Raw genomic sequence first — 13,124 nt, 5'->3', positions numbered from 1 at the left:
TTGGAATGGGGGATAGAATCAGGAGAGGTTTGAGTCGTCGTGAGCAAATGAATCGGGTTAGTCACCATTGACTTTGAGCTGATACTTCCTCTCTGTGGACCCAGCATCGTTAGCGGCAGCACAGACATACTCGCCGTCATCCAGTGGTGACAACGATGCCAGAATCAACAGTGTGCCATCCTCCAGAATAGACACACCAGGCTCATTACCAGTAAGCTCCTGGCCATTACGTAACCATCGAATCGCTGGCTTGGGAAATCCTGCGAAAAAAAGGCATTATAGTGTATGGTTGCGAAAATCAGAAGTGACAAGACTGTACTTAAGATATTTTTGGAAATAGTCTATGTACCCTCCACATAGACAATGATCAGTAAATTCTACAATACAATACAAAACAACTTAATTTATATAGCGCATTTCACAACAGCTGGTGCTGTAATAAAGCGTTTTCCATATTATGGTGATGTACCTTTGGCAGGGCAGGGGAAGGCAATTCGTTGGTTTGCAACTCTCTCTTGTAAAGGACTATTGAATGGAGGCTCCAATACTTCGACCACTGGGGGAACTGAGAATACACACAGGGACAGTTACACTCCGCAATGTATTTATTATAAGATGAATTCAGACATCTGCCAGGACTAAACTGGGCAAAAAAAAAAATTGTTTGTGTACATGTGTTAAAAACAAAGATAGTCCTGAAAATGTCATTTCCAAACAATAAAGAGAACTATGGCATTTGCAAGTACAGTTTAAATACAATCCCTCGGATTAAGCAACAAATGAAACCAACCTTGTATTAGTAGTTGAACTTGAGCTTCACTGCTGCCTGCAATGTTGACTGCTGTACAGGTGTAAGTCCCTTCATCGTCAAGCCCAACTGGGCCCAAAGCGAGACTGCCATCAAGTGATATAGGATACATCTTACTACCCTTTGTCCAGGAAAGGGTGGGCTTTGGTACACCTTGGACTATACACAGAAGCTCGACAAGATGACCCAACTGGACTTTCATGACCTTGGGACCAGCCTGGATACTCGGTGGCACTGATGGGTTGACATCAAGATAAAAACTTTCTTTGTTCCATCTGAACTAGTATGCTGTGTAATACGGTCTGCTTATACAATAAAATAAAAAAATAAAAAATCGGGCAAAAGCATTGGAAAACCTGTCAGATAATTGTTATTATTATGGAAGACAGTAAATAATTACGAAATACCGCCAACTGATTAAGGATTTCAGTCATTATTAGATATGTCACAATACCTGAATAAATATTTTAATAAATTAGAAACCCAGGAGTCTAAAATCAAGATCTATATGAGTCATTTATGACCTTGGGAATGAATCTCAAGTTAACAATGTAAAATGGTTTATTTGTTAGCATTGTATTTGAATGTGTTAATGCAAACTTACCCAGAACACTCAGTTCAATGGATTGAGTTAGGTTGCCAGCAATGTTGGAGGCAATGCATACATAGAATCCACTGTCTGACACTTGGGTAGCTAAGATTTTAAGTGACCCCGAGGGGAGCTGATTGTGCCTGAAAGGAACACACAGATGTTAAAAGTTAGTTGACTCATTAAATGCAGTATAATTATTAATAGAAACGCTCCATGTACCCTGTACAGCCAAAAGCAATGTTGCATACAGTTACTGAAAGTATGCCATATTTTACATAGTTAGGTATATCTTTACTTTATATTGAGCAGACAAATCTGACAAACCTCATTTTATTTTACAATGCACTTAGATTGTAGTGACAATTTATTCTATCCTTATACCAACAGTTGACACAGAGGTTTGGGACTCTCGTAAAAAAAAAAAAAAGAAAAAAAAAAAGAAAAAGAAAAAAAAGTATGTTTTACCTTGGGGAGTAAGGAGAGATGAGCTGTCTCTCCTTGGCCCAGCTAATGGAGGGTGGGGGGACACTATGTACCTCACATAGTAAAATCGCATCCTCCCCTTCTATCACTGACATTCTTGTTGGGTCAGAGGAGTCTCTGGCACCATCAGCATTGGACCGTGGGCGAACTGGAAACACAAATGATGAATATAGCCAACATGTCAATCAATCAAACAATGTTCCTTGAACATGTTGTCCCTAAAATGTTTTTAAGGTGCAGCATCCAGTTGAAGTGAATTAATCAGTTTACAGCTTTCTTACGACACTAATTATGACACATTTGTCACAGTTTTTTTTTTTTAAAAAGCAGAAAAGAAAATTGTTTCATAAGCATTTTTTAAATGTATTTCTGTGATTCTACAGTAGTATGTTCTTATAGGATTTAAAAAAGCATTGCTGCATTGTTACAGTTGCATCATTATAATGACGTCATAAATCCCACTGTTTATTTTCTCACGAACCATTACGAGAACACATTATTCAATACATATTGTTGAATCGTTGCTTGTAGCATTTGAAGTTTTAAGAAAAGTGAGCATTACTGTGTTAAGGTTCAAAGCCAAAGTCCAAATCGTTTACCATAGACAGTAAGTTGAACTTTTCTCGCGGTGTGACCAGCAGCATTGGCAGCTGTGCAGAGGAACTCTCCTGTCTCATTTCCAGAAGGTGAGGCAATGTGCAGGCTGCCGTCAGCGTCCAAGGAGAAGGCTGGACCACCCAAGTTAACAAGCGACCCACCCTACAAAACAGATCGCAAACGGTGAATGGAAGCAGCCACTACTCAAATTCTTCAAACTACAATTCAACTCAAAAGAAATTTGGACAAAAAAAAAAAATTAAATGTCACACAATCAATTGAACCAAAAAACAAAGCTAGTGTGCACGATGTGGAATTATACAGTATATTTATTGTGGCATATCTTGTGTTGTTTCCTTTACCCAGTTCACTTTTGGGGCATTCCATGACAATTCAGAGGGACTACACACAAAAGCACGTCAGTGTGGCGTGCACTGTATAAGACGTTGGTAATGGTGCAAACATATGGGGAACAAATATGTGGCCACACACAGGCACACAAGCATTTACCCATCATGGAATATCGAAATTCCAGACTCGATTTACAGTATAACAAGAATTCCAGGCATGGGACACGAAACAAGCCCTTGAATTCTTCAACTGGATCTTGAGATATTGAACACATACACGCAACAGCCTTCAATAAGTGGGATTAGCTCAGAGAAGTCAAATTTGGGAGTTGATGTGTCATAAAATGCTCCTGCATGTGGATTTAATGTCTATGAAATCAGATTTAATGTGACTGTTGTCATGCCATAACAAAAATGACTATGTAGACAGTTCAGAAAATTCACATTTAAATTCATGTTTTATGCCTTTACTTATTGAGTTGTTTTTGGCATTTATGTTATGGCGACACACTGTTGACATTGCTAGTTTGGAGATTTAAGCCGACACTTTTTTTCTTTGCATGTTTTCTGTGTGCTTGCCGGAAGACTGACTTGTCTCTAAGTGCGAATGCGAGTGTGAATGGTTATCTGTCCCTGCCAGCTCTGTGACAGATTGCGTGTACCCCACATCGACACCAAGTTTGTTGAGATAGGCTCTAGGTTACCCCATGTCCTCAAGGAGTATATGCAGTACAGAAAACAATGTGAATACCATTACAGACCTTAGACCAGGTGATCTCAGGTGTAGGTATGCCACTGGCACGACAGGGCAGAGAAATGGATGTCCCTTCAATCGTGCTGAACACTTGCGGGCCATACTGAATGGATGGAATCACTAAAAAAAAAGCAAAAACAGTCATTGCAATAATTTTGTGGATGAACAATTTTAACATTACTGGGATATCTTGCCTCTCAGAAGTATCTGGAGGATGTCTTTACTTCACTGAAGGTATATTATTCATGGTCAATAAACTAGATGTCTGTTTCACTGAAAGCTGGCGTAAACCAACGTACTACATTGCAGTTAACCTGACGACGCCACCTAGATTCACCTACATCGATAAACCCAGACTGCATAAACGAGGCGGAGGCAATACAGTCTTACACCAGCATCAACCCCCTCGCCATCCCACCTGTTTCCCAATTTGAACATTTAGCTTCAGACTTTCTGGTTCCAAATCACTCATCGCTGCAGTCTTCCACCATCCTCCCCAAAACTGTAAATAATTTAATTAATACGGTATATATAATTAACCAATGTAATTGTAAGGCCAGTTTACCGAAAAACAGTGATTATAAGACCCAAACATTTGTTGTGAAGTGTGGACAAAACTGTGCATTTCAAGTTTTGCCCTAAAATAAATATTATTTTTCCTAGGCCCATGTTGTAGCCCTCCAACATATTTGTGGAAAATTGCCTTTGAAAATGCTTTTTGGCAATGAGACGTAGGGGGGGCCTCTCTCAGCAGAGGCCAAGAAATGCACAAAGGTCAATGCCAACTGATGCTATATTTCGAGTCAAAAGGCAAACATGCCTTTCCTCAAGAGTCCCAAGGGTTTAGGAGTATGACTTGCTACATTGATGTAATTTTTCGGCGTAAATATTCATTATCTTGTATGCTTCTAGCCATCATACCGCTTATCCCAATCAGGAGCTGGAGCCAATAAGCGCTTACATACTACATTTGGTTTGCCCGGCGCCATCCGTGGAGTCGGACGCAGGATGGAGCAGGGACGTTAGTTTGCACGTTTGGGATATTGGCACACCGCATTAACCAATAATTCCTGTAATTGGTGCGCCATGCTTGTTTTCATTGTAAATCTTCCTCTCACATTTGCCCAAATTGACCATTTTTCAATTAGGGCGAATGTGGGAGGAAGCTGCATTATAAGAAATGCCGGGGTGAACATTCAATCTCCAGGACCAGGTAAGACTGTAGGAGAGATTCAAACCCCAAAGGACAAAACCATCAGCCAGTATGTATCAGTGGTCGTCTTTGATATACAGAACACTACCGTGAACGTTGACAGTTGTGGTGTGGTTGGTGGCGCCAACAAGGCTCTCAGCCAAGCATGTGTAGTCACCAGCGTCATCCAGTTGAACTCGCTCAATGTGCAGACTGCCATCCCTCCGCACAGTCACATACTCATCTGAGGTCACCTGAAAAACGGCAGTTAAAGCCCATGGATAGCAAATTTTAAACTTCTGTTTAACTTTTATTCATGGAGGTGTTGCTGTACTTACAAGGCCATAGTTGTGCAGCCACTGTCTCTCAGGCAACGGATTGCCAGCCAACAGTACACACGGTAAAGTCACCTGCTGGTCCTTGATCACACTGATCACTGCTGGACTCATCGCAATGACAGGCGGCACTGCAAACAACAATTGAGCTATCATGCATTGGTGAAAATCAGTTGAGCGTTCTTCTTGGAAAAGTGCATTCATTTTGAAGCCGTCAGCTATTAGTGACACTACAAGAAGTTTGTATTTACAGTGAGGGGGAAAAAAGATTATTGGTTGCTGTAAACACAAAGCTTTATAAACATTAGGTGCATTTTCCACATCTGCAAAAAGTATGGAACGTGCCCCTTTGTTTCCGTGCAAGTGTGATCATATGCAGTTCCGAAATGGAAAAAAAAAAAAATTGTGAAGCGAGATTTCTGCAAAACTTGCTGACAAAATCATCCGATCTTCATTATAGTCACAATAATATATAAACACAGTTTTCTAATAGCACGCACAATAAAATGTTTCCATATTTGACCTGAGCACAACATATAAACATAGTACAGTTTTGGAAAAATTATAGTATGGACTTGTTGGATTAACTGTCTTCTGTTCTTCTTCAATTGGCAGAATTATGTTTTTAAGTTTTCAGTCACTGACTGCTTGTCTTACCATGACCGATGAACATCAAGTCCTTAAGACATATGTTTGTGAGCCTTTGTGAGCCTCGATGCAATTTATCAATTATTATTTTGAAATATTCTGAGAGTCCTTTTGTGTGATACAGGTTTAACCTGGTGGGGTTACTCGAATTGCTGTTAACTATTTTCTGACCCATTTATGCAAAATTCTCAGTAGTTCCAAAGGGTTCGCCATTTTTTTCTTGCAACAACACATAGCAGTAGTTTACATGAATGCAAACACACTTTATCTATTATGGATTGCAACAATGATGTCATCTGTGTTTTACATTTGAGCTATACAAAAGCGTGTTGAAAGAAGACGGAGATGATTCCTTAGCAATACAAACTCACAAACACAAATCCTTATACATTGTGGCCGCAGATTCCTCAGATTGACTACAATGTCGTTCCATTATAGCCAGAAAGAAACGTCTGTGATTGTGTATATGTGAATGGAACAATGTTGACAAGAGGGAATTCACCTATGTATCAATGTGGGTCTGTACTTTTTGACCTTTGGCCTACATATAAGGGCTTAGAGTGTTTTCATAACAGAAACAGTCCAACAGAAACAGTTGTTAACAAGATACACGTGTTCGAGTACTAATGAAGTCGCACGTGTCAATGCTCAAAGCAACACATAAAGAACAATTCTGGCACTCATTTTGTGCTGCTCAAAAAAGGGTCAGTGAACTTTATATGGTCGGAAAAATGAATGAATTAAAATAAAGTTACAGAATGGGCATATTTAATAGTAAATTTTGTTCTTACCCAGTCCTGTTACAGAGATGCTTGCTTGGGTTTGGATCTTGCCAAAATGGTTGGAAGCCTCACAGACATATTCTGCCTCATCCTCAACCCACAGGTCTGACATGGGAAAGAAATTGTCACGTATAAACCCAAATACTGTAGTTCACATATGGCCTATAAATGTGAAACTCACTGGTGATATGAAGACCAAGCTTGTCTTGAGTAATGGCGCTACGGCTTTGGTGCTTATTGAAAAGGGGCAAACCGTCCAGTCTCCTCCAGGTGACTTGTGGATCTGGATAGCCTTGGGCTTGGCATGACAGGGCCACATTGGCCCCGATGTCCACGGCAATGTTTATTGGCACTAGGGTGAACTTTGGAGCATCTGCAATGAAGTTGAAGAAGGCATGGGTCATTAGATTTCATCTGTGAGTTATATATGCTTCATTCAACCAAGATGCCCATTAATAATGTTTGCGCACTGACACATCAAAGTGACACAAAGGGCACACAATAATGCCCCTCATTTTTTTTGCCACTCGCCGATCCCAGTTAGTTAGACTAACTAACCAAGCTTTTCATTCGGTTTATAAATTATTTTCTCAAATGATATGGGGTCTCAGACAGTCTCTAAAGTGTGTTAGACCAGACCTCAGAAATGTACCTGGCCCTCACAGTGACCATGAAGTCAAACAAATAACAAAATATGTTTTTTTGTTTTTTTTTCAAGTAGTGCTTTTAGTTCATATGCACACTTTTGGACGATGGAGTGAGCAAGGTCGCAACCCCTTTAGCAACTATTTTTCTCAAAAAGTAGAATTGCAAAAATGACAACAGCAGTCCTCATTTATTATTTTCCAGCTATTACAATAAATATAAACAGCATTTCATTGAAACAAGACAATATACTTTTTCTAAATACATTAAAAACAATACAGAAGAAAGATTTGAGTTGGCTTGAGGATTTGTTTCATTGCCAGAGTGCATCTTTCACTAACACACAATTGGGAGCAATACTGAGATAATTGAAAAAAGACATTTGGCGTTCTGGAAAAATGAATAATAAAGTGGGTTCATTGCATAGTTCTTGAGATCTGCATTTGACTTCAATGCAATACATACCTCCAACCTCAAGAGCAACTTTTCCAGTTGAGGTGCCAGCAGTGTTGGATGCCACACAGGTGTAGTCTCCAGCATCAACTTCTTGGGTATTCTCAATGGTCATTGTACCTGCCAGAGGATCTATGTCTAAAGAAGATGTTGATTGTAATTGGACATCACCTGGAGAACAGAAGAGATATATATATTTATACTTGTTACACAACTTTACTTCCTGCCCCAAATGTGTTTTTCTTTTGAAATCCACTCTGTCTCTGTTAAGAAGCGAATTTTGAGTTATTTGAAAAAAGATGATTTTATCACTGTAAATTTCTTAGTAAAATTTATAAGGACAGTTCTGTGTAAATTTTACTTCAATCCTATTAGTTTATTTAAAAAAAACCAACTTATTCAAATGGTGAGGAATCTACAGCCTTCCGGTTGTGAGACTGCCCTAAACCAGGGGTGTCAAACATACGGCCCACGGGCCGGGTAATGCCCACAAACTGGTTTAATCCGGCCCACGAGAAGATTTGGGAAAGTATAAAAATAAGTGTGGCCCAACTGAATAAAAGTCGCTAAATGTTGCACACAAGTAAGATACATCTTCATCTTAATTCAATGGACGTTTACCATAACCTCAAATCTTTTACAATGTATAGTAAAATTCAATGTGGCAGTTAATCCATAAGAGTTTCTTTCAAAGAGTTATTCTTGATATTTACAAGTCACGCTCAGATGTGTATAGCAAGTTCAACAAGCAATTAGCCTGGATGTCACTATTTAAAACCCAAGTCGTGGTTTTATTGGGGGAAAAAAACATAATATGACATAAATGTGTTAGATATGACACATTCAACTACTGGTGACACCAGAACAGCATGCAAATAGTGATAATCTGCCTAGATCTTCCCCCATGTGGATCCTGAGCTAAATGAGTATGACACCCCTGCACTAAGCCGTGACACTCCAGGAATGGGTTAATGCCGATGATTTGGGAAAAAAAAATTCTGTATTCCGCCTGACACCAGCAATACACTAACTCACAGTAAGAGCCTCTCTCAACCTGAAGCTTGTAGGTTCTTCCTCAACTTTTGATTGTATTTATTTTTAATAGAATTAGAATTAGAAATCCCTTTATTGTCATTGTACTCAAGTGTGCAACGAGATTAGAGATATTCCTCTGTGATGGTTAATTCGCATCGATATCCAATGTCCACGATGTCCTGGCGGGTATATCGATGTTGTGCCTCAGTTGGTGCCAATAAGAGCAAGCAAACACTAATAAAAAGTAATAAGGAGCACTGGGAGGGAGAGCTGTTAGCCGCTGCGTCTATGCGCGCCGCCATCTTGGATTTGTAATAAACTGATACTATGCAAGTTGAGTACCTTTGTACCACCGGATCTCTGGTTGAGGGATTCCAGATGCAGAACAGGCCATCACAGTGGTTTCTCCAATTCCAGTGAGAATCTCATCAACAGCCACTGTCACCACAGGCGATTCTACGGACAAAGCAGTTAAAGAAGTGCTGTGCAGCATTTGGGTATAGTTAATGTTTTTAATGTTAAAAGTAAATATCTCTTGTATGTGTATATTCAGGAAATATTAGTCACCAATATATGTAAGGATGGAGACCATGGAGTCCGTTCCTGCTTGGTTGCTAGCCAAGCATCCATAAACGCCTTCATCCGTCTTTTCGATGTTCCTTATTGATAGTGTGCCATCACCTGTCATTCTGTGTCTGAACAAAATTTGATATTACAGCTTAATAAAGAGCCAATAAAACGTCAAACCTTTTCAAAGGAAAAGTGAACCAACCTGCTTGATGCCATGATAAACATGCCGTTGTGTGTCCAGGCCAGGAGGGGTGGTGGGTAGCCGCTTGCCAAGCATCTGATCTTCACTTCTTCTCCCGTTGTAAACGTCTGGTTACGAGGCTCCACTGAGACACGTGGCACCTCTATCAGGAAAATGACATTCAAGATTTACATTATATACTGTGATCTAGTGTTCTGGTCAAAACGCAGTACCGTATTCTAGCGTATCTACAAGTTGTCCCGGTACTCATAAATTTAATCGAACTCAGAGTAGCTCCAACTAATAACCTTATATAATCTCTCTCCAAACGTGGTAAAGTGTGGGATCTTCGGAGATGAGCAAATTGATTCATGATACGACCCTCATCCCATCCCTTTCCGGGTGTGTTCCGCTACAACTGCCAAATTCAGTCACTGAACAGCACTTGTAGAAGGTTCAGTGTGGGAAACTGTGGTTGCAGCATACATCAGAATTTCAGTGTGCATCAAAGATGAGAATGGAATTTATTCCTTTTACATAGTTGTACATGGCACTGCATGGGGTGGTACTGTCCATCCATCCATCCATTATCCGCCGCTTATCCGGGGTCGGGTCGCGGGGGCAGCAGCTTCAGCAGGGAAGCCCAGACTTCCCGCTCCCCAGCCACATCTTCCAGCTCTGCCGGAGGGATGCCCAGGTGTTCCCAGGCCAGCCGGGAAACGTAGTCTCTCCAGTGTGTCCTGGGTCGTCCTCTGGGCCTCCTGCCGGTGGGAGATGCCCGGAACACCTCACCAGGGAGGCGTCCAGAAGACATCCTAAACAGATGCCCGAGCCACCTCATCTGGCTCCTCTCTACGTGGAGGAGCAGCGGCTCGACACTGAGTCCCTCCCGGATGGCCGAGCTTCTCACCCTATCTCTAAGGGAGAGCCCAGACACCCTGCGGAGGAAACTCATTTTGGCCGCTTGTATCCGAGATCTTGTTCTTTTGGTCGCGACCCACAGCTCGTGACCATAGGTGAGGGTAGGAACGAAGATCGACCGGTAAATCGAGAGCTTCGCCTTTTGGCTCAGCTCCCTCTTCACCACGACAGACCGATACAGCGTTCGCATCCCAGCTGAGGCTGCACCGATCCGCCTGTCGATCTCTCGCTCCATCCTCCCCTCACTCGTAAACAAGACCCCAAGATACTTAAACTCCTCCACTTGGCGCAGGATCTCCTCCCCGACCTGGAGAGGGCACTCCACCCTTTTCCGACTGAGAACAATGGTCTCAGATTTGGAGGTGCTGATCTTCATCCCAACCGCTTCACACTCGGCTGCGAACCGCTCCAATGAGAGTTGGAGATCACGGCTTGAGGAAGCCAACAGTACCACATCATCTGCAAAAAGCAGAGATGAAATACTGAGGTCACCAAACCGGTTCCCCTCATCGCCTCGACTGCGCCTAGAAATTCTGTCCATAAAAGTTATGAACAGAATCGGTGACAAAGGGCAGCCTTGGCGGAGTCCAACCCTCACTGGAAACGAATCCGACTTACTGCCGGCAATGCGGACCAAACTCGGTACCCCGTACTCCCGAAGCACGCTCCACAGAACTCCCCATGGGACACGGTCGAACGCCTTCTCCAAGTCCACAAAACACATGTAGTCTGGTTGGGCGAACTCCCATGCACCCTCAAGGACCCTCTAGAGAGTGTAGAGCTGGTCCACTGTTCCACGGCCAGGACGAAAACCGCACTGCTCCTCTTGGATCTGAGATTCAACCCCCCGACGGACCCTCCTCTCCAGGACCCCTGAGTAGACCTTACCAGGGAGGCTGAGGAGTGTGATTACTCTATAATAGGAACACACCCTCCGGTCCCCCTTCTTAAAAAGGAGGACCACCACCCCGGTCTGCCAATCCAGAGGCACTGTCCCAGATGTCCACGCAATGTTGTAGAGGCGTGTCAACCATGACAGCCCCACAACATCCAGAGCCCTAAGGAACTCTGGGCGGATCTCATCCACCCCCCGGGCCTTGCCATCGAGGAGCTTGTTAACCACCTCGGTTACTTCAGCCCCCGAGATAGGTGAGTCCACCACGGAGTCTTCAGGCTCTGCTTCCTCAATGGAAGGCGTGTCGGTAGAATTGAGGAGGTCTTCGAAGTATTCTCCCCACCGACTCACAACGTCCAGAGTCGAGGTCAGCAGCACCCCATCTCCATTATAAATAGTGTTGATGGTGCACTGCTTCCCTCTCCTGAGACGACGGATGGTGGACCAGAATTTCTTCGAAGCCGTCTGGAAGTCGTTTTCCATGTCCTCACCGAACTCCTACCACGCCCGAGTTTTTGCTTCGGCAACCACCGAAGCCGTATTCCGCTTGGCCAGCCGGTACCTGTCAGCTGCCTCCGGAGTACCACAGGCCAGAAAGGCCCGATAGAACTCTTTCTTCAGCCTGACAGCATCCCTTACCGCCGGTGTCCACCAGCGGGTCGGGGGTTGCCGCCACGACAGGCACCGACCACCTAACGTCCACAGCTCCGATCGGCTGCCTCAACAATGGAGACACGAATCATGGTCCACTCAGACTCAATGTCCCCCGCCTCCCCCGGTACGTGGGCAAAGTTCTGCCGGAGGTGGGAATTGAAACTCTTTCTGACAGGGGATTCTGCCAAGCGTTCCCAGCAGACCCTGACAATACGTTTGGGTCTGCCGGGTCGGACCGGCATCTTCCCCCACCATCGGAGCCAACTCACCACCAGGTGGTGATCAGTTGACAGCTCCGCCCCTCTCTTCACCCGAGTGTCCAAAACATGCGGCTGTACACATCAAAATGCCAGATGTGAGTACATGGGTTGTAAGCACAGGGTCTTTTCTTGCAGCCAAACAGGACCGTCTTCTTTCTTGTCTCTTTAAATGTATGAAGCCACACAATCCACAAATGGCAAGGACACTTGGAGGAATGACATATTTTTGGACCTAACTTTGCAGCATTGTAGCCTTAAAATATGATTCCTTGTTGAGCTTCCACTCATAAGTCATTCACAGTTCCACTTCCTGGCTTTCTTCTATCAGTTTCATGATTTAAGATTCCGCATTATTCTCCAAACACCAGCCGCAAAACTTACTGGACGTCAACTCGCCTGGCTGTTGTTTTTGGCGTCTATAATACGGAGAGCCGTTACAGTTTCACCTTTGTGCTCAACTTCACAAAGATAAAGATGTCCTTTAATAGTCCTACAATTCTGATTAGCAGCGGAAACAACACAACCCCACCATATTTATACTGCTTGCACCTTTTAAGCAGTACATACAGCAACATTTATACTGGAGTTACAAAAAAAAATCAGTTCCTTTTAAACCCAGAGGAATCAGAAACAAAATAATGGAAGAACAGACAAAATAATATTCAAATCATTTGATCCATATCAATCTTGTAATTTCAGATCCCCTCTTCTAATGTTTCATGGTTGGTTTCAAATTGGCAATAATGTTTGATTACCTTAACATATACCAAAGAGATTTAAAAATATATATATATCCACCCATCCGTTTTCTATTTTGCTTATCCTCATCAGGGTGCGCTGAAAGCCCATAGATATATAGATATATGCAAAATGGCACATGGCATCTCATATGCTTTTTCAGTTTTTTTTTTTCAGCTTAATCTGAATTTACTAGTATGTCAACTACATTCTTGCAGAGTGCTGTGGGTC

At 42.7% G+C, this 13,124-nt stretch overlaps 1 protein-coding gene across 1 annotated transcript in view; it reads right to left on the bottom strand.

Moving 5' to 3' along the window:
* hmcn1 (hemicentin 1) overlaps positions 1-13,124 on the bottom strand; it is an 85,432-nt gene that overhangs the window by 41,244 nt on the left and 31,064 nt on the right. Inside the window, exons 12-26 of the mRNA XM_088313513.1 lie at positions 9,447-9,588; positions 9,242-9,369; positions 9,017-9,130; positions 7,652-7,810; positions 6,723-6,914; positions 6,551-6,646; positions 5,115-5,242; positions 4,886-5,030; positions 3,592-3,704; positions 2,483-2,642; positions 1,866-2,031; positions 1,413-1,540; positions 791-1,042; positions 470-565; positions 66-260 (exon numbers count right to left, since the gene is read on the bottom strand). Coding sequence (XP_088169639.1) covers positions 66-260; positions 470-565; positions 791-1,042; positions 1,413-1,540; positions 1,866-2,031; positions 2,483-2,642; positions 3,592-3,704; positions 4,886-5,030; positions 5,115-5,242; positions 6,551-6,646; positions 6,723-6,914; positions 7,652-7,810; positions 9,017-9,130; positions 9,242-9,369; positions 9,447-9,588 — 2,214 coding nt within the window. The remainder of the gene's footprint in view (positions 1-65; positions 261-469; positions 566-790; positions 1,043-1,412; positions 1,541-1,865; positions 2,032-2,482; positions 2,643-3,591; positions 3,705-4,885; positions 5,031-5,114; positions 5,243-6,550; positions 6,647-6,722; positions 6,915-7,651; positions 7,811-9,016; positions 9,131-9,241; positions 9,370-9,446; positions 9,589-13,124) is intronic.

This window comes from Idiotropiscis lumnitzeri, chromosome 13 (assembly GCF_059441095.1).
Source record: "Idiotropiscis lumnitzeri isolate Australia: NSW breed Sydney's pygmy pipehorse chromosome 13, RoL_Ilum_1.0, whole genome shotgun sequence".
Classification (NCBI taxonomy): Eukaryota; Metazoa; Chordata; class Actinopteri; order Syngnathiformes; family Syngnathidae; genus Idiotropiscis; species Idiotropiscis lumnitzeri.
This window is presented reverse-complemented; position numbering and strand designations above follow the sequence as displayed.